The sequence below is a fragment of the Lithobates pipiens genome, unplaced genomic scaffold (genome assembly GCF_037356315.1).
Source record: "Lithobates pipiens isolate NorthernLeopardFrog02 unplaced genomic scaffold, aLitPip1_a1.2 Scaffold_1, whole genome shotgun sequence".
Lineage (NCBI taxonomy): Eukaryota > Metazoa > Chordata > Amphibia > Anura > Ranidae > Lithobates > Lithobates pipiens.
The window spans coordinates 102,636,783-102,661,137 of NW_027507685.1; the positions used below are offsets into that span (position 1 = coordinate 102,636,783).

Genomic DNA, 24,355 nt, shown 5'->3' on the forward strand with positions numbered 1-24,355 from the left:
AGGTGGCTGTGATGTGATGAGGAGACCTTTGATATGAATAGGGGCTCTATTGTAATGGGGCCTCTGATATGAAGGGGGGCTCTACCGTGGAGGGATGACCTCTGATGTAAAGGGAGGATCTCTGATGTGATGAGGGGACCTCTGATGTGACGTGGGGACCTCTTATGTGAAAGGTGGGCTCTGTTCTGAATGGGACCTTTGATGCAAAGGGGGGGGGGGGCTCTGATGTGATGAGGGGACCTCTGATGTGAAGGGGGGGGGCTCTGATGTGAAGGAGGGTCTCTGATGTGATGGGGGAGACCTCTGACATATTTGAGGCCTTTGGGGTGCATCAAGATTTGAGGGCGTCCATGACTGGAAAAAAAGTTGACAAAAGCTTCTCTAGAGTATGAAAGCGTAAAATCACATTTAAAAGAAGGGAACTCAATTCAAAATGGGAGAAGAAGAAAAACTCTTCACAACTTGGCCCAGATTCCGGCCCAAGGAGAGAAACATTTATTTTGGAAACAAAAACAAATCGTAACTTTCATGCTAGGCCTACAGGTGTTTTCTTTCCTATTTAAGGCAACCAAAACATTTGAATTTTTACACATTTAGGTCTTGGTCACACAGGTGGCCAGGGGTGTGGTAAAAGAGGTGGTTGAGCCACATTTTCTACCTCCCCTTAGCCGTCCACCAAAACTGTGCCATTGTGGCTGGAGGGGGGAAGAACATTGAAATCACCGTGATCACGTTTGGCAAGCAGTTTGGCCACCAAAACGCAACCCGTTCAATTTAATGAGGCTGCGGCGCAACCGCCAGTCAAGCAGTTTATTACTTTATTTCAAAAGAGAAAGTTCCCATTTTGGCTCAAAAGAAAAGGGCATTGAGAAGGCTGCAAGTAGGGTTGCACCGATGCTAGGATCGGTATCGGTGCCGATACCGAGTATTTGCTCAAGTATCGGTACTCATGCAAATGCACCGATACCTTCAGGCTCGATTCTTTGAGCTGTCAGCGGGTCTCCCCTGTTGACAGCTGAAGTGTTAAAGAAGTCTGGTAATTGAAGCTGTCAAAAAAAAAAAATCAGCCGGCAATGTTTATCAACAACATTGCTCAGCCGCTGAAACACTAAAATAAAAAACATTGTTTCATTTTGTATCTTTCTGTTTCTTCATCTGCAGATCAAAGCGATGAATATCCCTCTGTTATTAATATCCCTCTTATTAACCCTTAATTTATGCTAATCAGCCTTAATTGACTCCCTATTCTTCTCCATTTAATTGTTATTTTCCTGCTTTTTTTTCCACGTCTATTTTATAATCGATAAACAATTAAAACTTTTTTTATCAACAACATTGCTCAGCCACTGAAACACTAAAATAAAAAAAAATTGTTTCTTTTTGTACCTTTCTGTTTCTTCATCTGCAGATCAAAGGGATGAATGTCCCTCTGTTTAACCCCTTGTGAATATTTTTACACATCTATATTAACCTCCCTGGCGGTATGATTAGTTCTGGTTTTAGGTGCTGAAAGCGGTACAATTATTTTGCATGGAAATTTGGCGTTTTATATTGTAGTCCTGTAATTCTTAGGAATAACTCTCTTAAATCTGTTAAAACCAGAGTCTAGCAGACATCCCGGGTATGATAAAGTTTATAATATAATAAATAATAATAAAAATTATTCAATAATGCAATCAAATCCAAAAACACTGAAATTTGCTCATTTGCAGAATTGTTGCTGTCATTAGATTTAGTGTTTGATGATGAATTTCCCCACAAATCGCTATCGCTCAATTCTGCAAGTGATTATAATTTATTACCGCTGTTTTCTAGTTGGTCTAAAATCACTTTTGACATAAAGGGACACTTTTTGATTGCTATGGGAAATCTCCAAATTCCAGGCAGAAAAAACAGTATTTATAATATAAAGGTGCATGCAGGGCACTGCACAGACCACTAGGGACAAAGAGGGTGTGTAATTTTTTTATACAGTACTGTGTGTGTTTTTACTTTTTTGAATTTGGCGTCGATCTCCGATCCCGTGCGCTGTAACGTCGCAGGGAACGGAGCTCAGCGGCATTCAGCACTGTGTGAATCGAGCGGAGGACAGCTCGATCACACAGCGCAGAGGACATCGCTGGATCCAGGGGACAAGGTAAGTAACTTTCCCTGTGTCCTCCCTGTATCCAGCGATGCAATCCCGAGTCTGGCTCGGGGTTACCGCTTATTTTGCTAAAATCCCAACCCGAGCCAGACTCGGGATTACCGCTAGAGAGGTTAACATATATTTACACGTTTCACATTGAAAAAGTGCAAAATGATAAAAAAAAATATAAATGTATTTAATTTGTAAATGATCAGTGAGAAGAATGCCCCTTACATTGGTGATCAGTAGGAAGAATGTTCCTTACATTGGTGATCAGTGAGAAGAATGTTCCTTACATTGGTGATCAGTGGGAAGAATGTTCCTTACATTGGTGATCAGTGAGAAGAATGTTCCTTACATTGGTGATCAGTGGGAAGAATGTCCCTTACATTGGTGATCAGTGGGAAGAATGTTCCTTACATTGGTGATGATCAGTGGAATGAATGTTCCTTACATTGGAGGTCAGTGGGAAGAATGTTCCTTACATTGGTGATCAGTGAGAAGAATGTTCCTTACATTGGTGATCAGTGAGAAGAATGTTCCTTACATTGGTGATCAGTGGGAAGAATGTTCCTTACATTGGTGATCAGTGAGAAGAATGTTCCTTACATTGGTGATCAGTGGGAAGAATGTCCCTTACATTGGTGATCAGTGAGAAGAATGTCCCTTACATTGGTGATGATCAGTGGAATGAATGTTCCTTACATTGGAGGTCAGTGGGAAGAATGTTCCTTACATTGGTGATCAGTAGGAAGAATGTTCCTTACATTGGTGATCAGTAGGAAGAATGTTCCTTACATTGGTGATCAGTGAGAAGAATGTTCCTTACATTGGTGATCAGTGGGAAGAATGTTTCTTACATTGGTGATCAGTGGGAAGAATGTTCCTTACATTGGTGGTCAGTGGGAAGAATGTTCCTTACATTGGTGATCAGTGGGAAGAATGATCATTACATTGGTGGTCAGTGGGAAAAATGCCCCTTGCATTAATTTGTGGTCAGTGGAAAGAATGCTCCTTACATTGGTGGTAGCAACCTGTGGAGGAACCTAGGGTTCTACAGAACCCTGGTAAAAATGGATATAATAGAGCTGGGGCTGCTAACATCACGTAAAGATGGTGGCACCCAGCAGCAGTCTTAGGGCTTTTGGAGGTCTATATAAGGGAGGCTTTTTTTGGTAATTACCATGCATAGCATTCATTAAACACACACACTGGTGGTCAGAGGGAAGAATGACCTATTCTTTAGTTGTCAGTAGGAAGCATGCCCCTTATATTGGTTCTTGGAGGGAAAAATGCTCTTTACATTGGTGGTCAAAAAGAAGAATGTTCCTTACTTTTATGGTCAATAGAAAGAATGCCACTCCTTAGTCAGCTAAGAATATAATTGGTGTTTTGCTGTTTTCTCTGCCAAGTAGCGTTGGCTCCAGAACTATACAGGCACCACCAAATGAAAGGTCAATCAGCCACAGTCTAAGGGGCACCTAGCAACTTCTGGAGGAACCCTAGGGCTCCACAGAACCCTGGTTAAAAATGGCTGTCATATAGTCTTCTAGGGCTGCCAACATTACATCCAAGATGGTGGCACCCAGCAGCAGTCCCAAGACACTTGGATATCTACACAAGGGGAACTTTTATAGGTAAATAACATGCATAAAATGTATTATATACACACATTGGTGGACAGAGGAAAGAATTACCCTTTCCTTGGTCGTTAGTAGGAAGAATACCCCTTATTTTGATAGCCAGTAGGAAGAATACTCCTTACATTGGTGGTTAGTGGGAGGAATGGCCATATATTGGTGGTCCATGGGAAGAATGGTCCTTACATTTGTGGTCAGTGGTAGGACTGTTCCTTACAATCGTGGTCAATGGGAAGAATGCTTCTTACATTGATGGTCAATGGGAAGAATGCTCCTTACATTGGTGGTCAATGGAAAGAATTGACCTTACATTGATGGTCAATCAAAAGAATGGTCCTTACACTGGTGGTCAGTGGGAGGAATGTTCCTTACATTTGTGGTCAATGGGAAAAATGGTCCAAAACTACAGCTGTTCCAATAAGCACCTGGGAAGAAACCTCCCATCCATAAATTGGGAGTGGAGCTACTACAAATGATAAATGGGCAACGTATTGCTTGACCATCGGTAAGATCTCATTGGTGTCCCCTTCAAGAATGCCACTTTTAACAGACAGCTAAAACAAATCATTGTTACCTTGCTGCTGTCTCTGCCAAATGGTGTTTGCCCCAGAACTAGTCAGGCACCATCGAATGAGAGGTTAATCAACTGGTTGACCAAAGAGGTCAGACGGAAGATTCACCCATTCATTGGTTGTCAGTGGAAAGAATGCCCCTTATATTGGTGGTCAATTGGAAGAAAGCATCCCAACAAGTAGTTTTGGCCCTCTAGAACTATGTGGGCACCACCATATGAGAGGTCACAGCTGAAGGGACCCCAAGCAACCTCTGGAGGAACCCTAGGGTTCCACAGAACCCTGGTTAAAAATGGTTATAATCTAGTCTTCTGGAGCTGCCAACATCACATCCAAGATGGCGGCACCCAGCAGCTGTCCCAAGGCTTTTGGATGTCTAACCCTAAGGGAGGATTTTATAGGTAAATAACATGCATAAAGTTCATTAAATACTCATGAAATCTTATGAAAAGATTTTTACAAAACCACATTTATTTTTCACCCCGTGTTCTTTGCTTGTTGCACCGACCATCACCAAGAAAAGAAGACCAGTTTGTTTTGTTCGGAGCATTGCTTTTTCCAGCCAGATGCTTGCTTTGTGCTATAAAATCCTATAGAGTCCTATACAACCCTATTTTATCGAGGAGCTAAGACTCTGTTACCGTTAATCCCTCACCCCCCCTTCCCGGACATAGCTTGTGCCACATTGAGCCCAGAGCAGCCCCGGCTTGTCTAAGCGTATTACTTTCCACCTGACAGATAAAAGCTTTTCATATAGATTCTTGGAGAATATCAGCTCTGTGGAGCGTTTGTCTACCGCTTTGATACTTGACAATTAAAGCCAGGAAAGGCTAGGCACGCCTACCCAACCCCCCACCCCCCCTCCATTCCTACCCCAGCCTGCGCTGTGTGTGCTGTGGCTATGGATTGACCTTGAATTCCCTCTTCTGGATGAAATCACCTCACCTGCCCCCGATTTTCTGTGTTCAGCGTAGAACAGAGCACAGACTGTACACACATCCTCCACTGTAAGCCAGGCGCTGTGGGGTTTGAGATCGACGTGAAATGCTATAGTGCCTGGGCTGGCAACGGGTAGAATGGCATTACTGTGCATCATATTACTGCCCTCACAGATAGGCATGGCTCCCTTGTGCATTCCCCCCCCCCCCCCAATCCTGCACTTTCATTAATCATCCTTATGAGGCGTTCCAAGGATTACTGCTGGATGAAAGGGATAGACCACATGTTGCGTGGGTAACTTTTTTTTTCTCTTTAGAGTGGCAATAAATATTTCCTTTACCGTATTGCCCTTTACGTCTTTCCATGCATTTTCTTTTCCATGTCTCAAAGATTATAGCTTTTCTGAATGCTGCACAGAATGCAGATTTTTTTTTTTTTTATTACTACAGCTGCGAAATAAGGTTTGGCCAGATTCAGACCCATGTGTTGTGGCAACATGTAAAATTTATGGTAATATATATTGAATGGGATCTTAATGCACCTAGGCTAGGGGGGTCAACTTCCTTAATATAGGGAACCTCTAGTGTAGGTCTTGGCATCCTCAAAGGGCACTGCTTTATATTCAGTGAATGTAATGAGACTGAAAGCTGTCAGAGACTGCAGATATACAACAGGAGAGGGCCAGAGACCATGGACCTGCTACAATAGATGATTAGAGACTGTAGACTGATCAAGGAGATGGTCATAAACTGCAGACATGCTACAAGAGATGGATAGAGACTATGGACATGCTACAAGAGATGGTCAGAGACTATGGGCATGCTACAGGAGATGGTCAGAAACTCCAGACATGCTACAAGAGATGGACAGAGACTATGGGCATGCTACAAGAGATGGACAGAGACTATGAGCATGGCATTCTACAAGAGATGGTCAGAGACAATAGGCATGGTACAGGAGATGATCAGAGAAAATGTGCATGCTACAGGAGATGGTCAGACTATGAGCATGCTACAGGAGATGGTCAAGGACTATGTGCATGCTACAGGAGATGGTCAGAGGCTACATACTGCTGCAAGGGATGGTCAAAGACTCCATACATGATGGAGAAGTTGTTGGAGACTAAAGACTTACTTCAGGACAGTCATAGGCTGGAGACGCATTACATGTCAGATTAATGTCTGCTGGTGCCAAAGTGCAGCAAGTTGTGTACCAGGGACCTAGGCTGAGCAGCACAATAAATTTGTGATTCAGCGCACCACAATGAACAGATACAGTATGTGGAATGGTGTGGAAATGCGCTCCAGAACGCTCAGGTGTGGACTGGACCTTAGGGGTCAAACTCCGCTAATATAATAATATAATACAACATGCTTTCTAAAGCAAGTTAATAGAAGAAAGTCTTTTATGACCTTAGTTCTTGTAGTTATGTTCAATATCCAGTTGGTCTTTAGCAAAGCTCAACGTAAGCCTTTTATGACCATAGATGATGTAGTGATGTTAAACATCCAGTTGGACTTTAGCAAAGCTCAACATAAGCCTTATGTGACCATAGTTCATGTAGTCATGTTCAACATCCAGTTGGTCTTTAGAAAACCTCAACTCAAGCCTTTTATGACCCTAGTTCATGTAGTGATGTTGAATATCCAGTTGGACTTTAGCAAACCTCAACGCAAGTCTTATATGACCGTAGTTTTTTTAGTTATGTTGAAAATCCAATTGGAATTTAGCAAAGCTCAACATAAGCCTTTTACGACCACTATAGCTCATGTAGTGATGTTCAACATCCAGTTGGTCTTTAGCAAACCTCAACTTAAGCCTTTTATGATCATAGTTCATGTAGTGATGCTCAACATCCAGTTTGTCTTTAGCAAAGCCTTTTAAGACCATAGTTCATGTAGTGATGTTGAACATCTAGTTGGACTTTAGCAAACCTCAACTCAAGTCTTATATGACCGTTTCTCTAGTGATGTTGAAAATCCACTTGTAATTTAGTAAAGCTCAACATAAGCCTTTTTTAGGACCACCATCGCTCATGTAGTGATGTTCAACATCCAGTTGGACTTTAGCAACCTTCAAAGTAGGCCTTTCATGACCATAGTTCATGTAGTAATGTTCAACATCCAATCTGACTTTAGCAAGGCTCAACGTAAGCCTTTTACGACCATAGTTAATGTAGTGATGTTGAACATCCATTTGGACTTTAGCAAACCTCAACGCAAGTCTTATATGACCATGGTTCATATAATGATGTTGAACATCCAGTTGAACTTTAGCAAACCTCAACACAAGTCTTATATGACCATGGTTCATATAGTGATGTTGAACGTCCAGTTGAACTTTAGCAAACCTCAATGGAAATCTTATATGACTGTAATTCATATAGTTATGTTGAAAATCCAGTTGGACTTTAGCAAAACTCAACTTAAACCTTTTATGGCCATAGTTCATGTAGTGATCTTCAACATCCAGTTGGACTTTAGCAAACCTCAACTTAAACATTTTATGACCATAGTTCATGTAGTGATCTTCAACATCCAATTGGACTTTAGAAAACCTCAACTTAAACCTTTTATATACCATAGTTCATGTAGTGATCTTCAACATCCAATTGGACTTTAGCAAAGCTCAACATAATCCTTTTACGACCATAGCTTAAGTAGTGAGGTTTAACATTCAATTGGTCTTTAGCAAACTTAAGGCAGACACTGATGGTAATTTTAAATGCCTTTGGTTCTCCCATGGTAATTTTCCAGGAACACTCATTCAGTTCATTTATTACAGTAGGCATGTTAACTATCATCTTTGTTACAAAAGTCAGCAGATTGTACTGTGTGTCCTTGGCTTCTTCACCTTAATAGGGGCCCAACTTTAGGGAGAATAGTCATGGTGCTGCTGAAGTTCTCTCTGCTATCTTCTTAACTGTGGATTAACGGAGGCACGATCGGAATTCTCGTTGGAAAAAGTTCTGATGGTTTTTCCGACAGAATTCCGACGGAATTCGGCTCAAGCTGTCTTGCCTACACACGGTCACATCAAATTCCGATCATTTATAACGTGGTGACGTACAACATGTATAACGTGACTAGAAAAAGGAAGTTCAATAGCCAGTAGCCAATAGCTTCTGTCTCGTAGTTGAATCTGAGCATGCATGATTTTTGGCGTGTCGGAATTGCATACACACGATCGGAATTACCGATAGAAAGTTTTTCCATCGGGAAAATTGAGAACATGCTATCAATTTTTGGCTGGTGGAAATTCAGACAGCTAAATTCCGATGGAGCATACACACGGTCGCATTTTCCGATAAAAAGCTCTCATTGGTTTTTTTCTGGCCGGAATTCCAATCGTGTGTACGCGGCATTAGAAATTCTTTTGCAACCTGTCCCAGACATATGAGTGGCAAAAAGACGCTCTTATGAGATCTATGAGATCTCTCATTGGGCCCTACTGTAGGCTGTAAAGTGCACGTAAGGCATTTGGGGGAATTTCTTGTGCAATGGGGCAGGTCAACCTCCCTCTTGAATTGCCTGACTACATATACTATATCTGTATATACCCAGAGAAAGACAGGGAGAGAGAGAGATTTGCAGTGTAGTGGTGTACATGTATATATTACGACTAAATTGATTTTGCACCAAAATTACCAATTTTAACACTTGAAAACTCTCAGTTTTCCTCATTAAGCAGCTTCAACAAATCTTACGTTAAACATGTTGTTTTTCTTTTTCAGAGGGTGAGTTTTTTGGTGGTGTACTTACTGTGTTTGTGTTCTTTTTTTTTTTTTTTTTTCATTTCAAAGTGTATTTGACCCTCAATTGGTGTTGTTGCTTTTTTTTTTCCTTCTTTTTTTTTCCTTTTCTTTTGGTACGGTTCCTAAATAGAAAGAAGCATTATAACCCTCATGAGCCATTTAAAGCCCATTGCCCCTTTAAAAAAACACTTGCATAAATCATTCTTAGTTGACTCCAATGCAAATTCTTATTTTTGGGAAATTCAAACTCTTAGTAGTACCCATCCCTATACATAACAGACATATAGGCTAGATTAAAGCTGACATGAGCTTTAAGGGGTCTGATAGAGAACCTTATGCTGCGTACACATGATCAAACAATCCGGTGGAAAAGTCCGGCGGACTCAAGTCCGCCCGACAATCCCCTGGTGTGTGGGCTCCGGCGGACTTTTTTACCCAAAAGTCCGTCGGACTAAGAAAATAGTTTTGCACCAAAATATGTCCGCCGGACTCGCAGTCCGATGGACAATACGGCCGCGTGTGTGCTAGTCCGCCATACTTTTGAAATGAACTGGCTTTTCCCGCACTGAGAAAAGTCAGTTTATTTTGAGCGTGGCTCCAGGTAGCTGGGACCAGAGAAGGAAGCGTCGCTGGCCCTGTCACCTGGTATGGAGTTAAAGGGGAAGCCCTACGCCGAAAAAAAGGCGTGGGGGTCCCCCCCCAGGTCCATATCAGACCCTTAACCAGCACCCAATCCGGCCGGTCAGGAAAGGGGGTGGGGACAAGCGAGCACCCCCCCTCCTGAGTCGTACCAGGCCGTGTGTCCTCAACATGGGGGGGTGCTTTGGGGAATGGGGGCCGTGCGCCCCCCACCCCAAAGCACCTTATCCTCATGTTGATGAGGACAAGGGCCTCTTCCCGAAAACCCTGGCCGTTGGTTGTCGGGGTCTGCGGGCAGGGGGCTTATCGGAATCTGTGAGCCCCCTTTAATAAGGGGGCCCCCGGATCCCGGCCCCCCACCCTATGTGAATGAGTATGGGGTACAATGTACTCCTACTCATTCACCTGTGAAAAAAAATGTAAAAAAAATACAACACACAAGGGGTAAAATAGTTTATTGCACAGCTCCGTGGGTCTTCCGTCTTTGGGGGTCTTCGTCGCTGCCCGGGGGTCTTCTTCCGACTTCGGGGGTCTTGTCCCCCTCTTTGGTTCTTCTTGCCGGGCCTCCGCACCTTCTTCTAGCTCTTTTACAAGCGGTAGCCCGGTCTTCTGTCGCCACCTTCTGTTCTTCTCTTCTTCTGTTCTTCTGTGACAGTCCCAGCATCCTCTGGGACTGTGACATCATAATGGGCGGAGACATCATCCGGCGATGTCCCTGTATAAGTCGCCGCACGCCGCGTGCCTGTCATTGTGGCCAGAGACAGCGACGAGGCAACAGCTCAAGAAGAGAAAAAGAGAAGAACAGAAGGCGGCGACAGAGAACCGGACCACCGCTTGTAAAAGAGCTAGAAGAAGGCGCGGAGGCCCGGCAAGAAGAACCGAAGAGGGGGACTGTGACAGACAAGACCCCCGAAGTCGGAAGAAGACCCCCAGGCGGCGACGAAGAAGAAAGCCGGGCTCCTCCGCTAGGAAAAAAGCTAGCAAAAGAGCAGAAGATAGTCCGGCAAGAAGATCCCCGGAGCTGTGCAATAAACTATTTTAACCCTTGTGTTTTGTATTTTTTTATATTTTTTTCACAGGTGAATGGGTAGGGGTACATTGTACTCCATACTCATTCACATAGGGTGGGGGGCCGAGATCCGGGTGCCCCCTTATTAACCACTTGCTTACTGGGCACTTAAACCCCCCTCAGTCCCAGACCAATTTTCAGCTTTCAGCGCTGATGCACTTTGAATGACAATTGCACGGGCATACAACACTGTACCCAAATGACATTTTTATCATTTTTTTCCCACAAATAGAGCTTTCCTTTGGTGGTATTTAATTACAGCTCAGAGTTTTAATTTTTGCTAAACAAACAAAAAAAGATGCAAAAAAAAAAAATCATGTTTAATAGTTTGTTATAAAATTTTGCAAACAGGTCATTTTTCTCCTTCATTGAAGTGCGCTGATGAGGCGGCACTGATAGGCTGCACTGGTGGGCACTAATAGGCTGCATTGGTGGGCACTGATAGGCTGCATTCGTGGGCACTGATAGGTTGCACTGGTGGGCACTGATAGGCATAGTTAAGGCGGCACTAATAGGCACAGATAAGGTGGCACCGATGGGCACAGATAAGGCGGCACTGATGGGCAAAGATGGGCACAGATAAGATGGCACGGATGGGGGGCACAGATGGGTGGCATGTATGGGTGGCACTAAGGGGCACTGATAGGTACCACTGATAGATGGGACTGATGGGCACTGATAGGTGGCACTGATAGGTGGCTCTGATAGGTGGCACTGCTGGGCACTGATGGGCGGCACTGCTGGGCACTGATGGGCACTGGTAGATGACACTGATGGGCACGGATATGTGGCACTGGGGTGCAGCACCTTTGTTGAGGCAGATTGTGGGCACTGCTGAGTGGCACTGTGGGCACTGCTGGGTGGCACTGTGGGCACTGCTGGGTGGCACTATGGGCACTGCAGGGTGGCACAGACGGGGGGCACTTATTTTTTTATTATGTTCAGTGATGAGTAGGCAGGTGGGCACTGGCAGGGGGCAGGTGGGCACTGGCAGGGCTGGCCGTGATCGGGACTGATGTCCCGATCACGGCCGCCGGTGATCGGCTCTTTTTTTTTATCCTCGCGCTGTCAGCGCGAGGAGGAATAATAGCCGATTACCGGCTCCATTATATCACATGAACAGCTGTCATTGGCTGACAGCTGATCACGTGATAAGGGGTCAGGATCGACCCCTTGCTTGGATCGGTGATCAGACGAGTTTCATAGACTCGCCGATCACAGAGCGCGCATTGGAAAATGGAAAGGGTATGGCACAATTGCAAACCTACCAAGACATGGACGTCCACCTAAACTGACTGGCTGGGTAAGGAGAGCATTAAGGGTGTTGTAAACCCTCAAGGTTTTTCACCTTAATGCATACTATGCATTAAGGTGAAAAACCTCCTGTCATGCAGCAGCCCCCCTTTTACTTACCTGGTCCCCGTAATTCCCGCAACGGGAACGAGCACACCAGCTCTGGCCGGTGTCTCGTGCCCCTATTGGATAGATTGATAGCAGCGCAGCCATTGGCTCCCACTGCTCTCAGTCAAATCCAATGACGTGAGTGTCGGGGGGGGGGGGGCTGAGTCCTGCTCTCTGTGTCAATAGATAGCAGCAGGAGCACACCCACATGGGTGTCCTGAAGGAGAAAGCTTCTTCGACGGGGCACTTAAGAAGAGGAGGTGCCACCAGCCCCACTGAGGAACCCCAGAAGAGGAGGATCGGGCCACTCTGTGCAAAACCAACTGCACAGAGGAGGTAAGTATGATATGTTTGTTATTTAAAAAAAAAAAAGGGTTTAGTAACTCTTTAATCAGAGAAGTAGCCAAGAGGCCCATGGTAACTTTGCAGAGAGCCACAGCTCAGGTGGGAGAATCTGTCCACAGGACAACTATTATTCGTGCTCTCCACAAATCTGCTCTTTATGGAAGAGTGACAAGAAGAAAGACATTGGTGAAAGAAAGTCATAAGAAGTCCTGTTTGTAGTTTGTGAGAAGCCATGTGGAGGACACAGCAAACATGTGGAAGAAGGTGATCTGGTCAGATGAGACCAAAATGTAACTTTTTGGCCTAAAAGCAAAACACTATGTGTGGGGGGAAAACTAACACTGTACATCACCCTGAACACACCATCCCCACAGTGAAACATGGTGGTGGCAGCATCATGTTGTGGGGATGCTTTTCTTCAGCAGGTACAGGGTAGCTGGTCAGAGTTGATGGGAAGATGGATGGAGACAAATACAGGGCAATCTTAGAAGAAAACCTTTTAGAGTCTGCAAAAGACTTGAGACTGGGGTGGAGGTTCACCTTCCAGCAGGACAACGACCCGAAACATACAGCCAGAGCTACAATGGAATGGTTTAGATCAAAGCATATTCATGTGTTAGAATGGCCCAGTCACAGTCCAGACATAAATCCCATTGAAAATCTGTGGCACGACTTAAAAAATTGCTGTTCACAGACGCTCTCCATCCAATCTGACAGAGCTTGAGATATTTTGCAAAGAAGAATGTGGAAAACCATTTATCATTTTCCTTCCACTTCACAATTATGTGTCACTTTGTGTTGCTCTATCACATAAAATAAGATGCATTTAAGTTATTGGTTGTAACATGACAAAATGTGGAGAATTTCAAAAGGTATGAATACTTAAAGTAGAACTAAGGGCAAGCCACAAGACTTTTTTTCCGTATGGGATAGAGCAAGGGAGGGTTATAACCCATGTCAGATTACATTTTTTACCATCTGTGTCCCATTGGGGAGATTTCTCTTCACTTCACTTCCTGTCCCATAGCCAAATAGGAAGTGAGCAGAAATCCGTACAAATTAAGGAAATTCCCTGGGAAACCTCCCCCCCCCCCCCCCCTCCTCCCCAAGTCACCAGAAAGAGTGTCCTCATTAGAAGATTTCTTTTCTGGGGACAACCCAGATTTTCTTTTACTTTCACTTTCAATGATAATGAAAAACAGGACAAATAGAGAGGATGAATCTCCTTAAAGAGGAAGTATACCCGGATGAGTTTACTTCCTCTTTGATTCCCTGCAAAGGTAAAGCATAATGGACTACTATGCATCGCATAGTAGTCCATTATGTGTCACTTACCTGACACAGGAGCCTGACACAGGAGCCAGCAAAGTCACCGCTGTCCTCTGTAGTCCGGAGCATCCATCTTCTCGGTGGGTCTCGCTGCTCCGCCGCTGTCATTCGACGAAGCCGCGATGACGTCACTCCCGCGCATGCACACAGGAGCCGTCACTCGCGGCATATCGCCGCTGACAGCGGCGCGCTCAGTGCGCCTGCCTGCGCGCCCCTGTCTACGGCGCATGCGCTGTAGACAGCGGTGCCTGTGTTTTGCCAAATATCTCCTAAACCGTGTAGGTTTAGGAGATATTTATTGGACCTACAGGTACAGTGGTGTGAAAAAGTGTTTGCCCCCTTCCTCATTTCCTGTTCCTTTGCATGTTTGTCACACTTAAGTGTTTCGGAACATCAAACCAATTTAAACAATAGTCAAGGACAACACAAGTAAACACAAAATGCAATTTGTAAATGAAGGTGTTTATTATTAAAGGTGAAAAAAAATCCAAACCATCACGGCCCTGTGTGAAAAAGTGATTGCCCCCTAAACCTAATAACTGGTTGGGCCACCCTTAGCAGCAACAACTGCAACCAAGCGTTTGCGATAACGTGCAATGAGGCTTTTACAGCGTCCTGGAGGAATTTTGGCCCACTCATCTTTGCAGAATTGTCCTAATTCAGTTACATTAGAGGGTTTTCGAGCATGAACGGCCTTTTTAAGGTCATACCACAACATCTCAATAGGATTCAGGTCAGGACTTTGGCTAGGCCACTCCAAAGTCTTCATTTTGTTTTTCTTCAGCCATTCGGTGGTGGACTTGCTGGTGTGTTTAGGATCATTGTCCTGCTGCAGAACCCAAGTTCGTTTCAGCTTGAGTACACGAACAGATGGTCGGACATTCTCCTTCAGGATCTCTTGGTAGACAGCAGAATTCATAGTTCCTTTTATCACGGCAAGTCTTCCAGGTCCTGAAGCAGCAAAACAGCCCCAGACCATCACACTACCACCACCACCATATTTTACTGTTGGTATAATGTTCTTTTTATGAAATGCAGTGTTCCTTCTACGCCAGATATACGTGGACACACACCTTCCAAAGAGTTCCACTTTTGTCTCATCGGTCCACAGAATGTTGTCCCAAAAGTCTTGGGGATCATCAAGATGTGTTGTGGAGAAATTGAGACGAGCTTTGATGTTCTTTTTGCTCAGCAGTGGTTTTCTCCTTGGAACTCTGCCATGCAGGCCATTTTTGCCCAGTCTTTTCCTGATGGTAGAGGCATGAACGCTGACCTTAACTGAGGCAAGTGAGGCCTGCAGTTCCTTGGACGTTGTTGTGGGGTCTTTTGTGACCTCTTGGATGAGTCGTCGCTGCGCTCTTGGGGTAATTTTGGGCGGCCGGCCACTCCTGGGAAGGTTCACCACTGTTCCATGTCTTCGCCATTTGTGGATAATGGCTCTCACTGTGGTTCGCTGGATTCCCAAAGCTTTGGAAATGGCTTTATAACCCTTTCCAGACTGATAGATCTCAATTACTTTCTTTCTCAATTGTTCCTGAATTTCTTTGGGTCTCGGCATGATGTGTAGCTTTTAAGGATCTTCTGGTGGACCTTACTGTGTCAAGAAGCTCCTATTTAAGTGATGCCTTGATTGTGAACAGGTGCGGCAATAATCAGGCCTGGGTGTGGCTAGAGAAATTGAACTCAGGTGTGGACAACCACAGTTATAGTATGTTTTAACAAGGGGGCAATCACTTTTTCACACAGGGCCATGATGGTTTGGATTTTTTTTCACCTTTAATAATAAACACCTTCATTTACAAATTGCATTTTGTGTTTACTTGTGTTGTCCTTGACTATTGTTTAAATTGGTTTGATGTTCCGAAACACTTAAGTGTGACAAACATGCAAAGGAACAGGAAATGAGGAAGGGGGCAAACACTTTTTCACACCACTGTAAGCCTTAATCTAGGCTTACCTGTAGGTCAAAGTGGTTTGTAAGGGTTTACAACCACTTTAACGGGGGCCACAGACAGCATTAAAAAACTGCCAAGCGTTGTAATCCCTCTTCACCCTAAAAAAAGTTTTGCTTTTAGTTATACTTAAAAAAAAAGAAATACATATATATATATATATATATATATATATATATATATATATATATATATCTATGTCTATATATATATATATATATATATATATATATATATAATGTCTTGTAAGCTAACAGGGAACAGGCGATAAAATGGTTCCAGTGATGGAAGCAGTGTATGACAGTACTTTTTGTTTTTAAATATTTTACAAAGCTACACCTGTAAAATGGGTCAGCCTGAAGTCATCTAGCAGGACTTAATTTTCTGGTAAAGTTCCACTTGAAGACTATTGATGAGCTTTGGTCAGGGCTGGACTGGGACAGAAATTTGGCCCTGGACCTCACCCAGACCGGCCCACTTACATTTTGAGTGTCCCATCAGCACTCCCTTACATCAGAGTGTCCAATCACCAGCCCCCTTACAACAGAGTGTCCCATCAGCACCCCTTACATCAGAGTGTCCCATCACCAGCCCCCTTACAACAGAGTGTCCCATCAGCACCTCCTTACATCAGAGTGTCCCATCAGCACCCCTTATATCAGAGTGGCCCATCACCAGCCCCCTTACATCAGAGTGGCCCACTGAGCCATCGGCCCTCCGGGAAACTCCCGGTAGTCCCAATGGCCAGTACATGCCTGGCTTTGGTTCATCCAAACCCGGAATTTATCTGTCATTGGTGGGTGATATAAAGGGGGCAATCTGATGGGGACAATTGATTTAAAGGGTACTTTGATGGGGACAATTGATTTAAAGGGTACTCTGATGAGGACAGTTGATGTAAGTGGGACTCTGATAGGAACATTTCATGTTATGCCAGACTTTTCGACAGCAAAGGTCCGACGGAACAAATCCGTCTGAAAATTCGATTGTGCATGGGCTCCATCGGACCTTTGCTGTCGAAAAATCTGATGGACTTTGGATTTAGAACATGTTTCAAATCTTTCCGACAGACTCGATTCTGGTCGAAAAATCTGTTCATCTGTATGCTAGTCCGACGGACGAAAACTGACAATAGGGCAGCTATTGGCTATTGGCTATGAACTTCCTTATTCTAGTCCAGTTGTATGTCATCACGGTCGAATCCGTCGGACTTTGGTGAGATTGTGTGTAGACAAGTCCCATTCAACAAAAGTCCATCGAAAGTCCGTCGAAAAAAAGTCCGGTCGTATGTACACGGCATAAGGCACACTCTGATGGGGAAAATTGATGTAAGGGTGGACCCTGATGGGGGGCAATTCATTCATCCATAAGTAAGTCTGAGGAGGGCATTTGATATAAGGGGGACTCTGATGGGGACATTTCATGTAAGATACACTTTTATGGGTACAATTGATATAAGGGGATACTCTGATGGGCATCCTGATGTAAGGGTGGATCTCTGATAGGGACATTTGATGTAAGGACAATTCTAAAGGGGCACTCTGATGGGGATGGTTGATGCAAGGTTGACTCTGATGGGGGCTGTTGATGTACGGGACACTTTGATGGCAGCAGTTGATGTAAGGGGAACTCTGATAAGGCAGTTGATGTGGACCCCGATGTAAGGATGGACCCTGAAGGGGCAATTCATTGATCCATGAGTCAGTCTGAGGAGGGAAATTCATGTAAGGGGGTACTCTAATGGGACAATTGATGTAAGGGAGCACTCTTATGAGGACATTTAATGTAAGGGGGACTCTGATCAAGCCATTTGATTTAAGGGGGCACTCTGATGGGGACAGTTGATGCAAGGTTGATTCTGATGGGGGCGTTTTGATGGGAGCATTTCATGTAAGGCACACCCTGATGGGGACAATTGATATAACGCAGCTTTCTAAAGGTGATTCTGATTTAAGGGATACTCTGATGGGGGCCATTTATGTAATTGGGCACTCTGATGGGCATTCCGATGTAAGGGTGGAACCTAATGAGGGCAATACATTGATCCATGAGTCAGTCTGAAGAGGGCAATTGACGAAAGGGGGTACTCTAATGGGGTAATTGTTGTAAGGTTGCACTCTGATAGGACAATTGCTGTAAGGGAGCACTCTGATGGGGCAATTGATGCAAGGGAGCACTCTGATGGGACAATTGATATAAGGGAGCACTCTGATGGGGACATTTAATGTAAGGGGGACTCTGATCAAGACATTTGATTAAAGGGAGACTCTGAGGGGGACAATTGATTTAAAGGGGCACACTGATGGGCACAGTTGATGTAAAGTTGATTCTGATGGGGGCACTCTGATGGGGTAATTTCATGTATGGTGCACTCTAATGGGGACAATTGATATAAGGGGACACTCTAATGGGCATCCCAATGGGCACAGTTGATGTAAGAGGGTAATCTGATGGGGGGGACTTAATATAAGGGACACTCTGGTGGGGACCCTGATGTAAGGGGGGGACTTTGATGGGGACCCCGATGTAAGGATGGACCCTGAAGGGGCAATTTATTGATCCATGAGTCAGTCTGAGGAGGGCACTTGATGTAAGGTGGTACTCCAATGGGACAATTGATGTAAATGAGCACTCTGATGAGGACATTTAATGTAAGGGGGACTCTGATCAAGACATTTGATTTAAGGGGGCACTCTGATGGGGACAGTTGATCTAAGGGAGACTCTGAGGGGGGCAATTGATATAAGGGGGCACACTGATAGGGACAGTTGATGGGGACCCCCAATGTAAGGATGGACCCTGATGGGGCAAATCGTTAATCCATGAGTCAATCTGATGAGGGCAATTGATGTAAGGGTGCACTCCGATGGGGCAGTTGATATAAGGGAGCACTCTGATGAGATAATTTAATAAAAGGGGGACTCTGATCAAGACATTTGATGTAAGGGGGCACTCTATTTGGGACACTTTATCTAAGGGAGACTCTGAGAGGGACAATTGATTTAAGGGGCACTCTAATGGGGACAATTGATATAAGGAGACACTCTGATGGTCATCCCAATGTGAGGGTGGTACTCTCATGGGGACAGTCAATGTAAGGGGCACCTCTGATGGGGACCCTGATGTAAGACAGGGCTTTGGTGGGGACCCCAATGTATAGGGGGACTCTAATGGGGACTCTTCATGTAAGAAGGGACCCTGATAAGGACACATCTGACTGCCTGTCAAATGTTACTGAATTATGGTACAGAAGCGTGCCAACCTTATGCCCTCCCCACAACTTTTTTTACTGCACCCCCAGATAAGAGAGATCCATCTCTGTGTTAACATATAGTCACATCCATTCTGAAAATGAACTGTTAAAAATAAAGAAGTTTAGGATTTCATTTTGTTTTCCTAGATTTACACGTTGGATGTTTTATGACTTATTTTGTATCATAGAGAATATAATTGTAATAATTTTACATGAGCATATTAGGTTAGATCTCGTCATTAGTTTCAGTTGCAGTAGATTCTGTTGGGATCTATGTGTGTGCCATGCAGTAGAGAGATTCAGAACACAAACTTTCTTCATTATTTTGGAGGCTCATTGTGAGTTAACTGGGAAAATGAACGCACAGTTATACATTATCCACTGATTGAATAATCTTTACGATGACGCACCATACATTATTTTGAGAAAACAATAGCCTTGGCCCTGGTGTCTGCTTGTCCATGGGTTGTTATGTGTTTCTTTGGTGTGTCATGTTTGGACTTAGGTAATCACATTACTTAGTGCACACACTGATTTCTTTGAACACTGAAAGTGCCTCTCCAGGAATTTTTTTTTTAAAACGCTGTATTGCAAGCTTACCGTAATTTGAGTTCATTCAAAGCTGCATACATTAGCCTTATGTAACATTAATAAATTATCTTGTGATTCTACTGTTTACAAGCTTATGGTTTTAGTTCTGCTTCTGGCCCAACAACGCTTTATAAATGGCTTAATTCTCTGGTGTTGTCAGGACCCACTCATTATCTATGAAAAAGCTCTGTTTTCCTTGGGTGATTGCTTCACTGCACATCCACTGGAGTTGTGAGACTGAGCTCCTCCCCTCCTCCTATCTTCATATAGCAATCTTAAGAGGAACCCAAGTTCAGAAACACTGCTCTAGGAAATGTCACTTGACCAACATTAGTGGTCAGATTAGCAGTTGCCCTTGATATTGCCAATAGGTGGAAAATTACCCCCTTGCATTGATGTTCAGTGTAGGTGAAAGATCAATCCACCATTGCTCACTGCCCAAAGAACATGTGGTAACCTTAAGAAGAACCCAAGGGTTCCATGGAACTCTGTTTGGGAAACACTGGCCTAGGCAGACATTTGACCAACATTAGTGGTCAGTTTAGCAGTTACCCTTGACATTGGCAGTTAGTGGAAAATTGCCCCCTTGCATTGATATTCAGTGTAGGTGAAAGATCAATCCACTATTGCCCACTGCCCAAAGAACACGTGGCAACCTTAAGAAGAACACAAGGGTTCCATGGAACTTTGTTTGGAAAACACTGGCCTAGGCAAAGTCACTTGACCAACATTAGTGGTCAGTTTAGCAGTTACCCTTGACATTGGCAGTTATTGGAAAATTGCCCCCTTGCATTGATGTTCATTGTAGGTGAAAGATCAATCTGTCATTGCTCACTGCCCAAGGAAAAAATGGCAACTTTAAGAAGAACCCAAGGATTCCATGGATCTCTGATTGAGAAACACTGGCCTAGGCAAAGTCACTTGACCAACATTAGTGGTCAGTTTAGCAGTGACCCCCGACACCTTAAGAAGAACCCAAGGGTTCCATGGAACTCTGTTTGAGAAACACTGGCCTAGGCAGTCACTCATTGCTCACTGCCCAAGGAACACATGGCAACCTTCAGAAGAACCAAAGGATTCCATGGAACCCTGGTTAAGAAACACTGGCCTAGGCAATGCAATTTGACCAACATTAGGATTCCATGATACCAACATTAGTGGTCAGTGTAGAAGTGACCCATTACATTGATGGTTAATGGAAAATTGCCCCCTTGCATTCATGTTCAGTGTAGGTGAAAGAATAAACCCACCATTGCTCACTGCCCAAGAAACCCATAGCAACCTTATCCTCTTGGCTTTTACAGCACGCAAATATGCAGCCTCTCGGTGGGTGGGCCTTGGCACAGAGCGTCCGCATATCTGCACGCAATATTGCAAAAACATCTGTGCCAAGAGTGCATGCCCTATGTGCTCCTGGCATAGTTACGGCAGGCTAACAGAAAGCTCCTGAGTGCTGCTTGCGATCAAGTGCTTTCCGACCATGTGACTACCATGACAGCCAATCACAGTGGTCACATGATCATAAACCCTGTCTCCTAGCATCTTAAACCACTTAAAGGACTGGAAGACGCCAGCGCTGAGGGTTTAAAAGGAACCCAAGGGTTCTAGGAGCCCTGGTTGAGAAACACTGGCCTAGGCAAAGTCACTTGCCCAAAGATCAAGGATTGTTTTTTAATGATAAAATGCAACACTTTCCTGAAAAATTATTCTATAGGTCCCTTTGTGATGTCCAAAGTATATTCACTGTTAATAAATGAGACAATATTTGATTGGCAAAATGTTTCTGTAAAGTGATAATATTATTTTGAACTTTCATTGACACATTTCTCTTTTCTGGGAATGCTTAGGACTTTATGACAAATGTACTTACACTTCTCATGATCGTGGATGGGTTCTTGGAATTGAGGCCATGAGTGACCAGGGTACAAGAGATCCTCGCTATTTCTTCTCCTTAAAGACAGATCGTGCTAGAAATTGGACCACCATAACTGCTAATCGCAACTACCTCCCAAACCAGTGGGTCCATCTAGCCGTAACTTACAATGGTCGTACAATAAAACTTTACGTTAGTGGGGCACAAGTGGCAACAAGTAGCGAACAAGTTGGTTCCGTCTTCAGTGCTTTCGCGAAAAGATGCAAAGCCCTTATGATTGGTGGAAATGCACTTAATCAGAATTACAGAGGCTACATGGAACAGTTCAGGCTCTGGAATACTGCTCGGACACAGAAGGAAATATTACTAGACATGGGCCAGACATTGCATGGACTGAGTAATCCTCTACCTCAACTTGTTCTTCAGGATAGCTTTGAGAATGTGAAAGACATCTGGGCTCCCATGAAAGACGGAAAGGTCCCAAAAGTAGAACCCATCAATCTCCATGTTTCAGCACTGGATACAAACTTGGACCTGCCCCAGTGCGGGCAAACGCTTTGTGACAATGTGCAGGTCATTTCAAACTACAACAAAGTTGCAGGCTTCCGGCGACCCAGAGTCGTACAATATACAGTGGTCAACGTGTTTGACGACAACCATGAGAACCCAACGGTCACCAAAGAACAAATCGAGCTCCAGCATAAAAAATTAAATGAGGCATTTGGTCCATACAATATCACATGGGAACTGAATGTGTTGGAAATGAATGACTCCTTCCTACGACACCGACTCATCCTCACCAATTGCGACATCACAAAGATTGGAAGCACTGAGTGCGATCCAGAATGTAACCATAAACTTACAGGATATGACGGCGGGGATTGTCGCAGACGCACCACTTGTTTAAATTCCAGTAGGAAAGAAAACAGCTTATGTGACATGGATTGCAATATCGAGGAATTGGATTATGATGCCGGAGCTTGCTGCAATCCAAATGTTACTGATGTCACAAAAACATGCTTTGACCCAAATTCACCTTACAGGTAGGACTTTTTTTTCTCCTGCTTTATTGTAACTTTATGTTAATGAATATTTGGATTATGTATTAACTGTGTTATACTTGAAGCTCGACATAAAAAGAATGTTTGCTTTGGGTGTTTTTGATTATTGATGGGCTAGGTTGGCCAAATTTATATATGTGTAGCCAAAGCTTTTTCTTATTTTTATGAGTAGGGATGTATTACAGCACCTACAAAGTTGTCATTCTAAAGCCGCGTACACACGGGCGGACTGTATGGCCAACTTAGTCCGTCAGACAATCCGACGGACAGTCCGTCCTACTTTCGAATGAACGGACTTGACCACACACGGATGCACAAACAGTCCGTCGAAAGCTTGCGCGATGACATGTACAGCACGTACGACGGGACTAGAAATAGGAAGTCCAATACACAGCAATGCAACCTTTCACCGTGTAAATCCTTTCTGAGCATGCGCCATACTTAGTCCGTCGAACTAGCCTACTCACGAGCGGATTGTCCGCTGAAACCAAAGTACGACGGACAATATTACGGAAATTCCGAAATACTTAGTCCGCCAGACTGCACGCTGAAAAAGTCCGCTGAAGCCCACACACGAGCGGACTGTCCGCTGAAATGTGTTTCGACGGACTAAGTTGGCCAGACAGTCCGCCCGTGTGTACGCGGCTTAAGTTCAGAGCAGGTATTTAAGAGATGCTTGGAATAATAATAATCAGTGGTTTCAGGAGATCAAACCAATTTCTAAGCCCCTAATGGCCATGGATAGGCTAGGTTGGCCAAATAAATGTAGGTATGTGTAACCAAAGTTTTTTTTATACTTGTGTAGAGTAGGAATAGATTAGAAAGTTTGATTGCTAAGTCCAGAACAGCTATCTAAGAGATGCTTGGAACGATGACAATATTTCAGAAGGTCAAACCGATTTGTAAGCACTTAGTGGCCATGGATAGACTAGGTTGGCCAAATAAATGTAGGTATGTGTAACCAAAAGTTTTTTGTTTCTTTTTTATACTTGCATAGAGAAGGGATGGATAAGAACCCTTCAATGTTTTTATTGATAAGTCCAGAGCAGGTATTGAAGAGATGCTTTGAATGATGATAATCAATGGTTCAATATCTCAGAAGGTCAAACCATTTTAATGGCCATGGATAGGCTTGGTTGGCAAAATGTAGGTATTTGTAGCCTTTTTATACTTGCGTAGAGTAGGAATGGATTAGAACCCTTGCAAAGTTTAAATTGCTAAGTCCAGAATAGGTATCAAAAAGGTGCTTGGTATATTGATAATCAGTGGTTCAGTAGTTCAGAAGGTCAAACCTATTTCTAAGCCCTTAATGGCCATAGATAGGCTAGGTTGGGCAAATAAATATAGCTATGTGTAGCCAAAGTTTTTTTTTATATTTGTGTAGAGTAGGAATGGATTAGAGTTTGAAGTTTGAATTGCTAAGTCCAGAACAGCTATCTAAGACATGCTCGGAATGATGATAATATTTCAGAAGGTCGAACCAATTTCTAAGCCCTCAATGACCATGGATAGGCTAGGTTGGCCAAATAAATATAGGTATGTGTAGCATAGAGAATGAATGGATTAGAATCCTTCAATGTTTTTTATTGCCAAGTCCAGAGCAGGTATTGAAGAGATGCTTGGAATGATGACCCCCACAACCACCACTGCCCAGGGTTGTTGGGAAGAGGCCCTTGTCCCCATCAATATTTCAGAAGGTCAAACCAATTTCTAAGTCTTTAATGGCCATGGATAGGCTTGGTTGGCCAAATGTAGGTATTTGTAGCCCAATTTTTTTTTATACTTGCATAGAGTATAAATAGATTATTT

At 43.8% G+C, this 24,355-nt stretch overlaps 1 protein-coding gene across 2 annotated transcripts in view; it reads left to right on the forward strand.

Annotated features, from left to right (window-relative positions):
• PAPPA (pappalysin 1) overlaps positions 1–24,355 on the forward strand; it is a 418,033-nt gene that overhangs the window by 43,591 nt on the left and 350,087 nt on the right. For both annotated transcript variants that reach the window (XR_013270192.1, XM_077467932.1), the window contains exon 2: positions 21,460–22,528. Coding sequence is in view for 1 of the 2 variants with exons in the window: in XM_077467932.1 (XP_077324058.1) it covers positions 21,460–22,528 (1,069 nt within the window). In the remaining variant the exon portion in view is untranslated. The remainder of the gene's footprint in view (positions 1–21,459; positions 22,529–24,355) is intronic.